The sequence below is a fragment of the Chamaea fasciata genome, unplaced genomic scaffold (genome assembly GCF_029207755.1).
Source record: "Chamaea fasciata isolate MVZ Bird 193981 ecotype frontalis unplaced genomic scaffold, bChaFas1.0.hap1 SCAF_21, whole genome shotgun sequence".
Taxonomy (NCBI): domain Eukaryota; kingdom Metazoa; phylum Chordata; class Aves; order Passeriformes; family Sylviidae; genus Chamaea; species Chamaea fasciata.
In genome coordinates this window covers 2,942,812-2,959,820 of record NW_027094106.1, presented here as the reverse complement: position 1 = coordinate 2,959,820, position 17,009 = coordinate 2,942,812, and the positions used below count along the sequence as shown (strand labels likewise).

Below are 17,009 nucleotides of genomic sequence, written 5' to 3'. Positions count from 1 at the left end.
AATCAGTAATTTTTTTTGTTGTTGTTTCTTACAGAGGATGATGATGATGAGTACCTACCCCCTAGTAAGAGACGGAGGAGGACAAAGTGGGCTAATCCAGCCGCCAGTACACGGAGAAGAAAAGCAAAAGGGTCCAATTTTAGTAAGATAAAAATTGAAGATCATTTTATTTCCCTGCTTTGTTTTTTGAAAAAGTTTTGGGTAATTCTGTGCTGCACGAGACATGTTTGTTCAAGCCTTCATTTGAGAGCCATGGAATCTGTGTAGATATATTGCAGTAGTATTATCATCATCATCACTGGTTACCTCTGTTGTTTTTCTTATTCGACTTGACGACTTAAATAGTTAAGGGTGCCATTACATGAAATTCAGCAGCATTTCTCCTGATAAAAAAGAATGAAGTGTTGATATAGTTTCTGATACAATTAGTTTCACTTTCTTTAACTGTAGTGGAGTTAAATTTTAATTGCTTTTTCTCACACCGAGTTTGATCAGGTAATCCTCCTTGTCTTATTGGTGCACTCTGCCCTGACAAAAGCATTGTGATCATGAATTTCCTTCCCATGTTTCATTGTTGGCCTTGTAGCCTGTTACAGAAATCTACAGAAAATAGTGCAGAAATAGTGCACCAACCATGAGTCTGTAGAGATGTAAAAAAATACATAATCTGTGTGAACACATAGAGTTTGTTTATATTTTCACTAATCCTGAGTAACAGAAGGCAAAATAGTTATGATTGTATTAACCCTAGAAAGCCAAGACTATGGAATTTCCTTCTGTCATAGCACCAAGTCTGCACTGCTGCAGGCGCAGTTTAGCAGGTGTAATGCTCACCTTCTGGCTTAGTCTGGAATTGCTCAAAGGCCCATGGTGACATATCTTTGGTTCTATTTTTACTGCATGCTGTGAGTGCAAGGGGCTTCTTTGACAGTGTTGGTTTAATGCAAAGGCATGGAGTGCTTGTTTGAAAATCTTGTCCATGCCCATCATTCAGCAGTCCTGTTTCTCCCTTTCAGACGCCTCCCAGCATAACGTGCCAGTAACAACTGAGAACCCTGGAGTTGAGGTGGCTGTCGAAGGTCAGTTCTCCAGGTCACTGATTTCAGTTTGTTGGACATTCTTATATGCAAAATGTGTTTTCCAAAGTTTACATTACTTGACACTGAATGAAGAGAATTGTGTGCTGGTGTTGACTGTCGTTTGGCTTGTGCACTGCTTAGTAAATGAACCTGGTGGAGAAGTGTTAGAAAACCACAACATGCTGCAGCACATTGGACTTACTGGGCTGGTTTTGAAATGATGCCTCACAAGCAGTTTGTATCTTTTGTGAGTTTTTCAAGTGTTGGTGATGAAAAATACTCATTGACCGGACAAGATGTTCTAGCATTCATTCATTCTGAGAACACATGGCTTTATAAAGACACTGTAGTTCTGTGTAACTTTTGTAGCTGACACTAGCTTCTGGGAAGAATGGTACTGGAACAGAAAGACTGTGTTGCAGGTGGTGTAAGTGATGCCTCCAGGTGTCTGTCTAATATTGATAAGGATGAGATACAAACCTTTACCCTTAGCACCTCCCTTTCTCATCTAAACGGCTCTAGAGCTGCTAACCAGTGTCCCTGGTGTTCTCGTGCTAGGATCTTGGTAGGAGGTCAGCTGTGTTTCTTGTGTTTGTGAGTTAGTGTCCTGTAACTGCTTCAAAAGCCTGCTGAGATTGTCTTTTGCAGTGGTTGCTTGTGGAATTAGATGAAGAGCACCCCATCAGCAATTTGGAAAGTAGACAGGGCAAAGTGGGGCTTCTGGCATTTGGGACAAAGTGGGCACTTGTGGCGTTACCTTCACTGTTTTACAGTGCAGCAAGGAAATAATTCCAAATACTACCTCAACAGAAGAGTCTTTAAGTTCTACATGTATTTAGAGACCTTTACCACAGAATAGAAGTGCTCTGTAAAGGTTTCTCTGACAGAGTATAACAGAACTGTGTAGGTACAAGGTATGTCAATATGTGATATTATTGTTGCTAAGTGAACCGTAACCTTGGTGAGGTGGGTGCATGTTTTTCTGTATGTGCAGTTAGTTTTCTTTGTCTGCTCTAAGCATGTGTTTCCTCTGAGGTTGGAGGTATTGATAATTGGCAGTCTGAAAAACCCATTACCATAATTAAGACAGGGATGGATTGGGGAGTGACTGGCTGTGTAGCAGGAGCTGTCTGACCAATGGCTCAGTTTGGTGTTGTGCTGTCTGTCCACTTGTGTGTGTTTAAGGTAGAGTTGACCTGTTTGATGAATTTCATTGGTGCCCATTAGTTTTCCTCTGGTTTGAAAGTGGTTTGAAATTGTTTGAGTTCTTCCAGACAAAATTTATTTACTGTCTTTTGAGATGTACTAGTGGAATGCTATTACTTTCAGTTAGCTTTCTGAAGTTACTTAGGTAAGTAATTTTGTGCAGGATTTGGTGTCCTGATAAGCACAGTTCCTTATTTCCAATGTATATTTCTATTATTTCAGTTAGAGTATTGAAATTCAAAGCAATTCATGTGCTGTCCTTGTGTTCCTTGGATAAAAAACCTATTTTGTTTTTTCTTTGTTACTTGAAGATTATGATGATGGCTACCTTCCCCATGATGAGAGACTTGAGAGCTCAGAGTCAGCTAATGCAGCTGCCAGTACAGAGAGCAGAAAAGCAGAAGAGTTCAATTTTGGTACGATGAAAATAAAGATGATTTTATCTCCCTGCTTTGTTTTAAGAAAATGTTCTGGGTAATTTTTGCTGAGACATGTTTTGAGTGCCTGGGGCTTCTTTGACAGTGTTGGTTTAAATGCAAAGGCATGGAGTGTTTGGTTGAAAATCCTGTCTGTGACCATCGTTCAGCAGTCCTGTTTTTCTCTTTCAGATCCCTCCCAGCGTAATGTGTCAGAAACAAGTGGGGGTTGTGAGCTTGATGTCACTTTCGAAGGTCAGTTCCCCAGGTTATGGATTTCAGTTCATTGGACATTTTTGTATCCAAAATGTGTTTTCCAAAGCCCATATTACTTGAGATGGAAGGAAGAGAATTGTGTGCCAGTGTTGACTGTAGTTTGGATTGTGCACTGCTTGGTAAACGAACCTGGTGGAGAAGTGTTCGAAAACCACAGTATATTGGAGCATATTGGACTTACTGGGCTGGTTTTGAAATGATGCCTGATAGAAATTTGTATCTCTTGGGTAATTTTTAAGAGTTGGTACTGAGATCTACTAGTGTGTACTCCCTGTCTGCACAATTTATTTTGTGCTTCCTTTTGCTGTTACGTGGTCTTTTCACTATCATGCAATGTCCAGTCATGTTTCAGGAGACCTTGTTGTTGTTTTCCTTAGGAAGTAGAGAAGCAACTTTGTTTCTTGCTGTCTTGTGCTTTGCACAGGCCCTTTTGAAGGAACAAGTTGTTCCTTCAGAGATAGTAACAGGAGCTTTCTGAAGTTAGGCAAGTAGTTTATTGCAGAATCTGATGTCCTGATAAGCAGAGTTCCTTAATTCTGTTCGAGTTTTTTAAAATTCGGAGCAGTTCCAGTGCTGCACATGAGTTCCCTTGACAAAAATCCTATTTTGTTTTTTCTTTCTTACTTAAAGGCGATGATGATGACCTACCCCCTGATGAAAGACCGAAGAGCTCTGAGTCAGCGAATGAAGCTGCTGCTGATGGGAGTAGAAATGCAGAAGAGTTCAGTTCTGGTAAGATGAAAATAAAGAGGATTTTATTTCCCTGCTTTGTTTTATGAGAAGGTTTTGGGTAATTTTGTGCTGCAGGAGTGAGACGTGTTAGTTCAAGCCTTCATTTCAGAGCCATGGAATCTGCGTAGGTGAAATGCTGCAGTATATTCATCATCATAGGCTACCTCTGTTGGTTTTTGCTACTTGATGTGACAACATAAATAGACACATAGGAATTTGATATTTTCTGATTGTGTTCTTTCGTGATCCCTTTTGTTGCGTTCTCCACAGCAATGCATCCATGGGCCTCAGTTTAGCCTGGTTAAAGATGTTTTACCTGGGATATTTTGTGGTCCTTTACCTCTCCTTTATTCTGTGGTTTGGTTTAGTTTGGTTTGTGAACACATTAATCTCTCTTCTTTTATGAAGTTCTGTGCAGTCAGAAATATGTTTTTTACTTTATATTTTTGAAGGTAGCCACCAGAGTTCATAAGGCAGTGAAGAAGAGATGTGGGGATACAGTTAGAGCATTTGAGATGGGAAGTGTGTTTTGTGAGGTTAAATTAACATCACTGGATATTTTTCCACAGAAATATTTGGAAAGATGTTGTCTAATATAAATTATACATCTTCTCCAACCATTCACTTGTCATATTTCCACCAGGTTTTTGGGGATTGTCGATATTATGAAGTGATTTAAAGTGTACAAGGCTTTGGCCACCCTACTCTGCAGGGTTTCAGTACACATTCATCCTTTTTGTTTTTCAAGGATAGGCTTCAAAGTGCCATGGGCGTGCACAACAATAGCTTGACCTGTAGGGGACTAAGGAATATCAGTGTTGTGTGGCACACCCCAGATGTATAGAAATTGTTGAGTGTTTTGTGGGACATATGCAGGCCACTATCAGTTTTGATGGTGGGGAATGCCTAGGGCAGCAAAGGCTGGTCGCCAGTGTGCGATGGCATCATGTCTTCTTTCTCCAGTGTGGACCGAGGCTCATATGGCAGATGAAAAAGTGTCTACAGAAACATCCACACATTTTAAATTACGAAATTCAGAAATGCGTGTGACATCTGTCTGCCAAACCTATAAAGCTCACGGACCCCAGGGGTTACCCTCCATCTGCAGTGGCACAGTGTGGCCTTGAGCCCCCGCAGCTTCTTCTATTTACGAGGTGTGGACCATTGCAGCATTCCCCCATTCCAGCAGCTCTCCCAGCTGCTCTCCTCCACTGGGCTGCTCTCTCCACCTCTCTCCCCATGGCCAGGTTCCTACTGATCATGTCGGGGTCACCAAATGTCACAATTGAGACTGACATGACATGACACGCCAAAGTTCATGAAGCAATAGCAAATTTTATTGTTAACAGCTTTCTTTTGTATGGTTTCCAGAGAACCTCGTGTTGGGTCTTGATTAGCTAGAAATTTGTTGCCACCCAGCTCACTGGCCAATAGCTGCCTGCATTCATGCTTGTCGGGGTTTGGCTGGTGTCCATTGCTTGCATTTGAATCTTGGCCTCTCAGTGCCTTCTTCATAGAGATGTTTACTTCTTTTCCTTTACTGGTATAGGCTGGTTGACTTATGGGCAAGGTTACTTATGACTGTGAGGCCTCCAGGCCAGCTGTTAGCAACCAGGTTTCCATGAACTGGATGATGTATTTGACATAGTTCAAATATGCTCCAGTTAAGGTGTCCCAGTAGATACAGCTAAATTTTTACTATACACCACATGCATCATGTGAAGAGAAACCTTTGAAACAAAAATTCCTTCAAACTTGCTCCCAAAGTGATACCATACTGCAGCTTGCAGAGATCTGAAAGAGGATACCCGTCCAAATGCATAAGCGCCGCTTTACTCTGCAGGAATAACTGAAATATTTTCCTTCACGTACTGCTACTTAATACTGATATAGTTTCTGAAACAATTAGCTTTATTTTCTTTAATTGTACTGCAGTTAAATTGCTCTTTGTCACATCGAGTGTTGATTGGCAAATCCTGCTGGTCTTGTTGGTGACCTCTGCCCTGAAGAAAAGCATTGTGATCATGAATTTTCCTCCCTTGCTTCATTGTTGGCCTTGCAGCCTGTTATGGAAATCATCATAGCACAGCAACCATGAGTCTGTAGAGATGTAAAAAGGTACATAATCTCTGGGGACACACAGAGTTTGTTTATATTTTCACTAATCCTGTTTAAGAGAGGGGAAAATAGTTATGATTGTATTAACCCTAGAAAGCCAAGACTATGGAATTTCCTTCAGTCATAGCACCAAGTTTGCACTGCTGCAGGTGCAGTTTGGCAGGTGTAATGCTCACCTCCTGGCTTAGTCTGGAATTGCTCAAAGGCCCATGGTGACATATTTTGGTTCTATTTTTGTTGCATGCTGTGAGTGCAAGGGCCTTCTTTGACAGTGTTGGTTTAAATGCATTTCTTTGACAATGCTGGAGTGTTTGTTTGAAAACCTTGTCTGTGTCCATCATTCAGCAGTCCTGTTTTTCCCTTTCAGATGCCTCTCAGCATAACGTGTCAGTAACCACTGAGAACCCTGAAGTTGAGGTGACTGTCGAAGGTCAGTTCTTCAGGTCATTGATTTCAGTTGGCATTTTTGTATCCAAAATGTGTTTTCCAAAGTTTACATTACTTGACATTGAATGAAGAGAATTGTGTGCTGGTGTTGACTGTTGTTTGACTTGTGCACTGCTTGGTAAATGAACCTGGTGGAGAAGCGTTAGAAAACCACAACATGCTGCAGCACATTGGACTTCTGGGCTGGTTTTGAAATGATGCCTCACAAGCAGTTTGTATCTTTTGTGAGTTTTTCAAGTGTTGGTGATGAAAAATACTCATTGACCGGACAAGATGTTCTAGCATTCATTCATTCTGAGAACACATGGCTTTATAAAGACACTGTAGTTCTGTGTAACTTTTGTAGCTGACACTAGCTTCTGGGAAGAATGGTACTGGAACAGAAAGACTGTGTTGCAGGTGGTGTAAGTGATGCCTCCAGGTGTCTGTCTAATATCGATAAGGATGAGATACAAACCTTTACCCTTAGCACCTCCCTTTCTCATCTAAACGGCTCTAGAGCTGCTAACCAGTGTCCCTGGTGTTGTCATGCTAGGATCTTGGTAGGAGGTCAGCTGTGTTTCTTGTGTTTGTGAGTTAGTGTCCTGTAACTGCTTCAAAAGCCTGCTGAGATTGTCTTTTGCAGTGGTTGCTTGTGGAATTAGATGAAGAGCACCCCATCAGCAATTTGGAAAGTAGACAGGGCAAAGTGGGGCTTCTGGCATTTGGGACAAAGTGGGCACTTGTGGCGTTACCTTCACTGTTTTTCAGTGCAGCAAGGAAATAATTCCAAATACTACCTCAACAGAAGAGTCTTTAAGTTCTACATGTATTTAGAGACCTTTTCCACAGAATAGAAGCGCTCTGTAAAGGTTTCTCTGACAGAGTATAACAGAACTGTATAGGTACAAGGTATGTCAATATGTGATATTGTTGCTAAGTGAACCATAACCTTGGTGAGGTGGGTGCATGTTTTTCTGTATGTGCAGTTAGTTTTCTTTGTCTGCTCTAAGCATTTGTTTCCTCTGAGGTTGGAGGTATTGGTAATTGGCAGTCTGAAAAGCTCATTACCATAATTAAGACAGGGATGGATTGGGGAGTGACTGGCTGTGTAGCAGGAGCTGTCTGACCAATGGCTCAGTTTGGTGTTGTGCTGTCTGTCCACTTGTGTGTGTTTAAGGTAGAGTTGACCTGTTTGATGAATTTCATTGGTGCCCATTAGTTTTCCTCTGGTTTGAAAGTGGTTTGAAATTGTTTGAGTTCTTCCAGACAAAACTTATTTACTGTTTTTTGAGATGTACTAGTGGAATGCTATTACTTTCAGTTAGCTAAAGAAGGTAGTCCCTGTCTGCACAATTTATTTTGTGCTTCCTTTTGCTGTTACGTGTTCATTTTACGATCCTGTGATGTCCAGTCATGTTTCAGAAGATAATGTTGTTTTCCTCAGGAAGTAGTTGTTTTTTGCTGTCTTGTGCATTGCACAGGCTCTTTTGAAGGAACAAGTTTGTTCCTTCACAGGTAGGAGTGGGAGCTTTCTGAAGTTACTCAGGTATTTATTGCAGAATCTGATGTCCTGATATGCAGAGATCCTTATTTCTGTTAGCATTTTGAAATTCAAAGCAGTTCCAGTGCTGCCCATGAGTTCTCTGGACAAAAAACCCAGTGATTTTTAAAATTTTTTTCTTTCTTTTTTAAAGATGATGATGATGGGTACGTACCCCCTGACAAGAGACTGAGGAGCAGCAAGTCGGGTAATGAAGCTGCCAATACTGGGAGAAGCAAAGCAAAAGGGTCAAATTGTGGTAAGATGAAATTTAATGATGATTTTATCTTCCTTCTTGGTTTAATGATAGGATTTTGGGTAATTTTGTGCTGCAGTAGTGAGACATGTTAGTGCAAGCTTTCATTTCAGAGCCATGAACTCTGTGTAGGTGAATTTCTACAGTATAATCATCATCATAGGGCTACCTGTGTTGGTTTTTGTTATTAGACATGATGACATAAATACATACACAGGAATTCGGTGTTTTCTGGTTGTGTCCTTTTGTGATCCCTTTTGTTGGGTTCTCCACAGAAATGCATCCATGGACTTTAGTTTACTCCGGTTAAAGATGCTTTTCCTGGGTCCTTTCATGGTCCTTTACCTCTCCTTTTTTCCATGTTTTGGTTCGTAGCTCTAGATGCTGAGTGTGGCCCTTTGAGTCAGGCTAAGGTTTTGTTACACACCTTTTTCTGAGACCTGGTATTCTTCACAAGTTTCTGTAAGGGTGTTGTGGAAAGTTGCACCTGGTTTTGCTGAATATTGTGAGGTGAGGGTCGGACGTGACAAGTGACGCAAGGTCCCCAGGCAGGTGCAGAGGCCAGCTGCTTTACTGTAAAAACCTGGCCTTTTTAAGCAGCTAGAGGGTTATCAGGTTCATACTTTTAAATCATAACAAACATAAATCAACCAACTACACCACTTATAATATGAACACGCAGTGGTTACATAAAATGTTTTCTACCTCTAATTCAGCTGAGTCACTTTCTCCCAGTCCTTTTTTGCTTAGCCAAAGTCACAGGCCATACCATGATTTTATAAGGCCTTCCCTTTGTAAGGTTTTACTTAGGGACCACAAAACGGAATAAATCTGTTGTGCATGAAGGCTGGTATTTATGAGAAGGTGTAGAGGCAGTGGCTAAAAATTGTAGGTCCTGTTTTTCCCTTTCAGATTCCTCCCAGCATGACTTGGCAGAATCAAGTGAGGATTCTGATGCTGAATCCTCTAGTGAAGGTCAGTTCCCACGGCCACTGATTCAATTGGTTGGGCATTTTTATATCCAAAATGTGTTTTTTAAAGCCTACGTTACCTGGCAATGAATGAAGAGAATTGTGTGCCAGTGTTGACTGTAGTTTGGCTTGTGCACTGCTTGGTAAATGGACCTGGTGGAGAAGTGTTAGAAAACAACACTATACTAAAACATATTGGACTTACTGGGCTGGTTGTGAAATGATGCCTGTCAGAAATCTGTATCTCGAGTAATTTTTAAGCGTTGGTAATGAGATCTCCTTGTGGAATGATCTTACTTCCAGTTAGCTAAAGAGGGTAGTCCCTGTCTGCACAATTTATTTTGTGCTTCCTTTTGCTGTTGCATGGTTGTGTTATGACCATGCGATGTCCAGTCATGTTTCAGGAAACATTGTTGTTTTCCTTAGGAAGTAGAGAAGCAGCTTTGTTTTTTGGTGTCTTGTGCATTCCACAGGCCCTTTTGAGGGAACAAGTTGTTCCTTCAGAGGTAAGAACAGGAGCTTTTTGCATTCACTCAGGTAATTTGTTTCAAAATTTGGTATCCTGATCAGCAGAGTTCTTTAATTCTGTTAGAGTTTTTTAAAATTCAGAGCAGTTCCAGTGCTGCCCACAAGTTCTCTGGACAAAAAAACAGTGATTTTTTTTTTTTTTTTTTTTTTTTGTGTTCTCAAGATAATGACCATGACTACATACCCCATCACAAGAGACAGAGCAGCCCCAAATCGGGTAATGCAGCTGCCAATACTGGGAGCAGAAAAACAAAAGAGTTCAATTTTGGTAAGATGAAACTTAAAGATTATTTTATCTCCCTTCTCTGTTTTATGAAAAGGTTTTGGGCAATTCTGTGCTGCAGGAGTGAGACATGTTAGTTGAAGCCTTCATTTTAAAGCCATGAACTCTGTAGATATATTGCAGCAGTATAATCATCATCATAGGCTTTCCCTGTTGTTTTTTGTTATCTCATTTGACAACGTGAATAGAGGAAGACAGAGGAAGTTGGGATCTTTTGGCTGTGTTTTTTTGTGATCCCTTATGTTGGGCTCTCCACTGAAATCCATCCATGAACTTCAGTTTACTCTGGTTAAAGATGCCTCACCTGGAATGTTTTGTGGTCCTGTACCTCTCCTTTATTCTGTGGTTTAATTTGTTTGGTTTATTGACACATTTTCTGTCTGCTTTTATAAGGTTCCATAATGTCAGAAATATGTCTTTTAGCGCAGTACTTGTGTCTGTATTGAGAATTTAGGAAATTTAAGTCAATATAAAAATTCTTATGGATCTCCTTGTAACATGTGTTTTTCATGACAGATGTCAATTTTAGCAAAAGTGATTGAAATTTTTAGAGTTGTTCTTAAGAGATCATTAATGCCAGTAGGCTGAATATGTATCATTCTTTTTTGTTTGGTCAGGAGAACATCAATACAGCATTACTAGAGTAGACTATTGAGGAGTTGGTGCTGCAGAAGCTTTTGTTAGATATGTTCTCTCAGTAGAAAAATCACCTACGCTTTGACTGCCAGCAGTGTAGAAGTGAAGAAGCCTTGAGTTTGACTTCAGATGTAGAGGAAAGGGAATAAAATATTGGGATGATAGGAGTTTTAGTTGAGGTTGCAATATATAATCTCCAGTTTTAGTCTGTCTCAGGCCTTACCTGCTCAGTGTTGCTCTGAGTTGGCTTAGTGTATCTTCTCTGTGCTATTTTTAAGAAAATTTCATTTTGAGATCGCCGATGTGCAGTTAGATTACAGTGACTTGCATCTCACAGATTATTCAGATACCTTTAATTCTGAGCTGCCTAAATTGTATTGAGGACATTGGCTCATGTTTTCTTTGAGGTTCATATACAGAAAGTGGCATGTCTCTATGGTATTGCAAGACCTGGTTAAAACACAAAATTTATGTGAGAAGTTTTGGGGAAAGACCCTTCATTTGCTCTAATGAAAGAAGAGCAGCTTTTGGTAGTTGTAGTGCTGCTGTTCGGGCATTTCAGAAGACTTTGCACCTTATTATTGAAGTCAAATATTAGACAACACGATAGGAGAAAGGTGGTGGCAAATCTATCATGAGTAGCTTCAGAACGAGAAAAATTCATGCACTCAGAAAACAGAACAGATGCTTGAGTGAGAAATCTGTCTCACAAAGACTTCCAGTATTTTAAATAACCATGGTAATACTGAGATGTTTGAGTTGGAGGTCCTTCCTGTATGTCTTGATTGAAGAGGTATCTGAAATGGCCTGAGAATAACATGCTGTGCTCTTAGCTTTTTGGAAACAGGAAAACAAAATGGAAAGCAAAATAATTTTAACCAGTCTCTGGTAAAGTGTTTGGTAGATATCCTTAATCTCTGGAACAACTGGAAGTGTAATAGCTTGAATGGCCTCATTTTTTTACCTTTGTAGTTACTAGGTTCAAGTCTTTGGAGTAATAAATAAGTTATAAGTACACTTGCTTGACTCTTTCTTAGAACACCAGACAACAGCTGGTACCATCTACAAGAGTTGTGGGATTTTCATAAAAGCGTGGAGATAGTACAAAAAACAGTCAAAATGTGTGCTCTGTTACAGGCAGAGAATTAGATGTTAAAATTCGGTTACTTAATCCAGCTCTCCATGGAACACAGGTTTGGATTTGGATAACTTCTGTCTTGAAGTTGTATTTTCTTTCAGAAATAGGATTTATGGGGGTATTGGGCAACACCACAACTTGGAGAAATACTGGATTAAGGTGAAGGATGGCAGATGCCTCCTGATCCATGTAGTTGTATAGATTTGCACCAAAACAACTCCATGTATTTTCTGTAAGCTTTATCAAGCTTTACTAGTTAAGCTTTTCAGCACCCAAATTTAGATAACTATCAACAGCAGCTGTATCCTGCCTTTATCCCTGCTGGCAGCAAGAGCTGCTGACTGAGCCATCAAAGAGAGAAATCATTTTTGAAAGTTACATTAACCTGGTTTGTGTTGTGGGTTTTTGAACTTCTTTTAATATACAAGTTTGCAACTTAAGCATTTTTCTTTTGTGCTTTTATACTTTTCATTGTACTTTTCTTTTTTTCTGAATGTATTTGTGCATTTTAAGGTGTAGTCTGTACTGTGCTCAGCAGGCACCTGTTTGCAAGTGAGCAGTAAAAGTACACACTTTATCGGCGATTGATGGAGAGACAGGAAGATTGATTCGGTGATCAGAATTCATTTTAATTCAGGTTTTCCAAAAGCTTATATACCATTTCAGGGAGGTTAACAATTTCTACTACAATAATTAGGTTAAAAGGTCATACAAGGAACTCATGCATTTTACAACATCTTTCTTGTAGGGGGTTGATTGAATCTCTCCTCTTCCCGTTAGCAGGTTTAATCCCATCTTCTTGTAATCTCAAAGGTGTGTTTGTTCCTGCCATCCTGGTTATCAAACTAGCTATGCTAATTAAATCTGTCTTACTCTCTGTCTTGTGTATTCCCACAACAGTTCATATTTCATTTAGTGGTAATGCAGATTTTACAAGAGATTCTCGGTTTTGTTTGTAGTCTGACGTGTCCTCCTCTTTTCTTTGCAGACAAGTGGAATACGCGAATTACAGACTTGAGAAAGGAAGTTGAAGAGCTGTTTGAAAAAAGATACGGTATGTGTTACACACCTTTCCAAGCCATTGCCTGTAGTCCTTTGTCACGGCAAGTGACTGACTGCTCTTTGGCATGCATCTTGTTGGCTCAGGAGCACACCAGAACTGACAGCACCAAAGGCCTAAATACTGTTAGAAGACATAAAATTGAGGAAAGTAGATTTTTTGATGAGCAGAGTAATTTCAATATGGTATATCTGTGTTTGGCACCAAAGTGTGAAACTTGATTTTATTTTTCAGTTGTGCTCAGTCTCCTGGAGCACCTGCATGCTCACGTATCTTGGGCATCCCCATTTGAGAGAGCTGTCCTTTTCTCTGCAGTTACACTGAGTCCTTCAGTGAAAGAATCTTTAGAATGGCACTGAAGAAATTGATTCATTGATTGCTCACTTTTGATTATGATTGTTTTGCAGTGAAGCAAAAATTACATATGTTAATGGCTCTTGGAAATAAAAAGCAGCAGATGTGTTAGACTTTGGAATTTGTCTCCAAATGCTGCACTTAGATATGTTTTGTGTCCATATATCACAAACTAAAACAGCATCAGCAAAGATTTAAAAATAAATGCTGGTGTGCCTCTGCCACAAAAAGTGGAAGTGCTTTCAGAATAGACCTTGTGATTGGGGGTTTCTGCATGTTTGGGATGTGACTATCATCTGACATTTAAAGAGCCCACTGAAAGCAACTTGCACCAAGGTAACACAGTTCAGAATTCACTGTATTTTAATTGCTTTAGAAAGGAGCATAATTCTTTGTGACTTGCTTTAATTTTGATTTTGTTGTTTGCATGTAGCAAAAGTTGGTTTAAGAAAATTAAGTCTGTTTAAGACAATTTAAGAGGTAGACACTATGGAATGAGTTACCTCCCCTTATGGTATTAACCAATCCCTTTCCAGCAATACTACACTTACTAATAGGTGTAAATGAAAAAAATAACAGTCTAATAACAAGCAAAACAGGCAAAAAGTAAGAGTAAATAATGATTAAATACAAAACTGCTAAATATCTGGAAGTCCATGGCAACAGTGGGAAATCCAGAATTGTGGGGTATGCCCTTCACTTCTCAAGATGTCAACCACCATAACACTGAGGGATCATGACAGCGAACCCTCCTGGGAAGAGAGGAGCTCATGAAACAGTTCTGGTGGCAGGTGGGAATCCTGGGGTTGTCTGGGGAACTCCAGCCCTCGGTGTCAACCTCCAGTTCCATGTGTGTCCTTCTGCCACCCACTGAGCTGCTCTGGTGTTGGTGCTGCTGTTTGGGAGCTGCAGGGGGAACAGCGGCCTGCTGGCCCAGCCAGCTGTAGCCCCCTGCTGCTTCCAGGAGTAACAAAATTCACACTGAAACAGTTCTGCAGTACAGTTCCTGAGTTGCTACTGTTGCCAGCAGCAATAAAAGTCAAGGGGCCAAAGGACAAATGGCAAGAGAGAGCTTCTCTGTCTGAGGCAAAGACCAAGAGGCCAGAGAGGCAAAAGTTGTGACAGAAAGAGCCTGAGCTGCCTGGGAGAGCTGACTTTGAAAGTGCCCACGGCCCGTGTTGTTTTCTGGCTGCAGGGTCTAAATTTATAGGCACAGATACATATGGAATGCAATAACATTTTGGATTTCCCACAACGCCAGCCTAAAAATATCTTGTGGAGAGTCTGTTGAATGCTGAGCTATTCCTGACTTTCCATAGCAGGCCGTATCATATTAAAAAATGATCTCCTTTTCCCTGTGGATGACAAAATTTCATTGTTTCACAAACCATTCCTTATCAGACTATCTCTTTCTATCTGTATGGGCATGCAGTCTCCCATTTATGGAAATGAGTTATGGATGTCCAGAATTCCCAAAATGGTTTTCAAATTTGTTAGCTTCTGTAGCTCCAAAGTGTTCTAGCATTATCAGCTACTGTAATCTACTATAACTGACATGTCTGAAAACATAGCTTTGTGTTTTAGGTGACAGCTAAATGGGATTTCCTTTTAGTGAGTCACAAAAATAAAGCCTACATTCAGTAGGATTTCTCTGTAAAAACGTGTGAGATTCCAAATCTAAGAAACCTCCCTGCAGACTGTGATGCTGATGGTGTTCTTAGGCTCTCTAAACAATATGTGCTGAAACATTTGCTGATTTAAGAGAAATTGATACTCTCACAAATGAAAGCTTAATTGTTGTCAGTTACTTATTTAAACAGGCAGGATTTTTGTTACTCTGAAGCTGTTCCTATGGGTATGCTGGTATGTTCTTATGTTTATGCTGGGTAAGAATCTGGATTTTAGTGATGTTCTTGATCTGTTGCCCTGAGGCTTGTCTGCTGGATTTGTTGAGCTTTTCACCACATGCCACAGCAACCTTCAGGGCTGAGAAAAAATTTTGTTAATTTCTTGAATGAGGTACATGACTGGAATAAAAATCTATGTTGATGAAGGACTGGTGTGATACACAACAGAGCTGTTGGTGATTGCTCTGGAGCTCCTTTGGCACAGGTTTGAATAGGATTTCATTACTGTATTTGTTACCTTCAGGTTCATGTCCATCTCTACGAATGAGTTCTCTGTCTCCAGTTTTGGGCATCTTATATTTGCCAGTTAAACCAAATCTAGTTGAAACACCATTCTTCTTGCAGTCTTCTAAGATTTTGATACTGGATTCTGATCAAAATAGAAGACTAAGATTTTTTTTTTTTTAAGCGTTTTCAAAGCTTCCCCTTTTTGTGATAAAAATCGCTAGAAATATTCTGGTTTCAGGTCGTTGAAAGGGTGTTACCCAAATACCTCTGACACCTGAACTGTTTTATTTCATTTAAGAATTCGCAAGTTAATAAGAGCATTTTGCATAGACAATATCTCAACCATGGGCCACTTGGGATATTACATTAAGTTGCTTGAAAAGGTGCCCTGAATAGTTTTACTTTCAGAAATGCTTCTAGAGCATCACTGTACTCTAATTTGGTCTTAAGTTGGTTTTTCTTTACCTCAAATAATTTTTTGCAGCTAATTTTTCATATCTAAACAGCAGAATGTATCAAACTATGTGGACCAGTCACATGGTAATGGAGAGTCCTTGTTGCATGGCCTACAAAATTAATATACCTTGTACATATAAAGAAATCAGCCCTTTTGGTATTTGCAAACTCTTGTGTCATTCTCCAGTATTTGCCAGCCTGATAGGTTTTTTGATAATAATGTGATCCTCATAACTTAAAGAAATAAATTGAAGTTATTTTCCAGCTGTGGCTGAGTCAGGTACTTGCTTTTCATTTGGTTCAAAGATTTTATTAGTAGGGCCATGCTTTTTTCAGCAGTGTTAGAAGTGTATTTTTTATTTCGCTAGTGGTTCTTTGGATTTCTAAAATACATGGAAACTTATGGAATTCACCAAAAAAAAAAGGGATGTATGTCCATACTCCCAGGCATTAATGACTTGTAAGCCAATAGAAGTAACAAATAATAACAGAGCTAGTGAACTGAAACATGTCTGGTTTATCTTTAACTCTAGATAACTTAATCTTTCAAAATGTTCTTTTAAGCAAAACCAAAATGCTGTGAATCTTCACTCTAACAGGTACAGTCACTGTTCTAAAACGTTTACATAAAGGGAAAACAGGATGATGTGCATGTGTGTGCAGGGCTGCAGCTTGTTTACTGTGAATCAAAGGGATTTTGCTGTTAAACAAAGTTCCTCACAAACATGAACGCTTGCACATTTAAATGTGCTGAGGGGTTATTGCCTGTATGCGAATTATAATGTTTATCAGAGTGATATCAAACAGGTAATTGAGTAGAGCCGCAAGCTAGTCTAATGATTTTACTCTCCTTTTTCCTTGAAGCTGAAGCTGTTAAAGCACAAGGTCCAGTGTCTATCCCATACACACACTTCCAGTCACATACGGAAGACTTGTGTGTGGAAGGGCTGCCAGAAGGGATTCCCTTCAGGCGTCCAACCACCTACGGCATTCCCCGACTGGAGAGGATACTTCTGGCAAAGGAGCGGATCCGCTTTGTCATTAAAAAGTAAGGGATTTTGCATTTGTGTCTCTGCATAACTCATTGTTTTCTGTTGGTTCCACTTTGCTTCATTTTTCTTCAAGGAATTCCAAACTGGTTTCTACTGGCATATTAAATTTACTGTATGAAGGAGTAGTTTTTAGTTGATGTTCACTGATAGGTTCTGTTTATCAGACCAGTGGAACACTTACACTGGTGGTGGAGAGATCTCTGGACAGATCTCTTCAATATTACAGACTTCTTGTCAGGGGCAGATCTCTTTGTACTGTTCAGATTTTTGCAGCTGCAATATATGTTGAAAGCCATTGACTTTGGGACGTATGATCCTGTTTGAGGATCCTTGCCTAATTTCAG

General features: G+C 39.9%; 1 protein-coding gene across 1 annotated transcript in view; it reads left to right on the top strand.

Moving 5' to 3' along the window:
* Nucleotides 1–17,009, top strand: part of GTF2I (general transcription factor IIi) — a 79,839-nt gene that overhangs the window by 43,789 nt on the left and 19,041 nt on the right. The window contains exons 17-27 of the mRNA XM_066202129.1: nucleotides 35–142; nucleotides 1,017–1,079; nucleotides 2,597–2,701; nucleotides 2,894–2,956; nucleotides 3,608–3,709; nucleotides 6,195–6,257; nucleotides 7,951–8,055; nucleotides 8,965–9,027; nucleotides 9,715–9,819; nucleotides 12,597–12,662; nucleotides 16,478–16,661. Of these exons, the coding sequence (XP_066058226.1) occupies nucleotides 35–142; nucleotides 1,017–1,079; nucleotides 2,597–2,701; nucleotides 2,894–2,956; nucleotides 3,608–3,709; nucleotides 6,195–6,257; nucleotides 7,951–8,055; nucleotides 8,965–9,027; nucleotides 9,715–9,819; nucleotides 12,597–12,662; nucleotides 16,478–16,661 (1,027 nt within the window). The remainder of the gene's footprint in view (nucleotides 1–34; nucleotides 143–1,016; nucleotides 1,080–2,596; nucleotides 2,702–2,893; nucleotides 2,957–3,607; nucleotides 3,710–6,194; nucleotides 6,258–7,950; nucleotides 8,056–8,964; nucleotides 9,028–9,714; nucleotides 9,820–12,596; nucleotides 12,663–16,477; nucleotides 16,662–17,009) is intronic.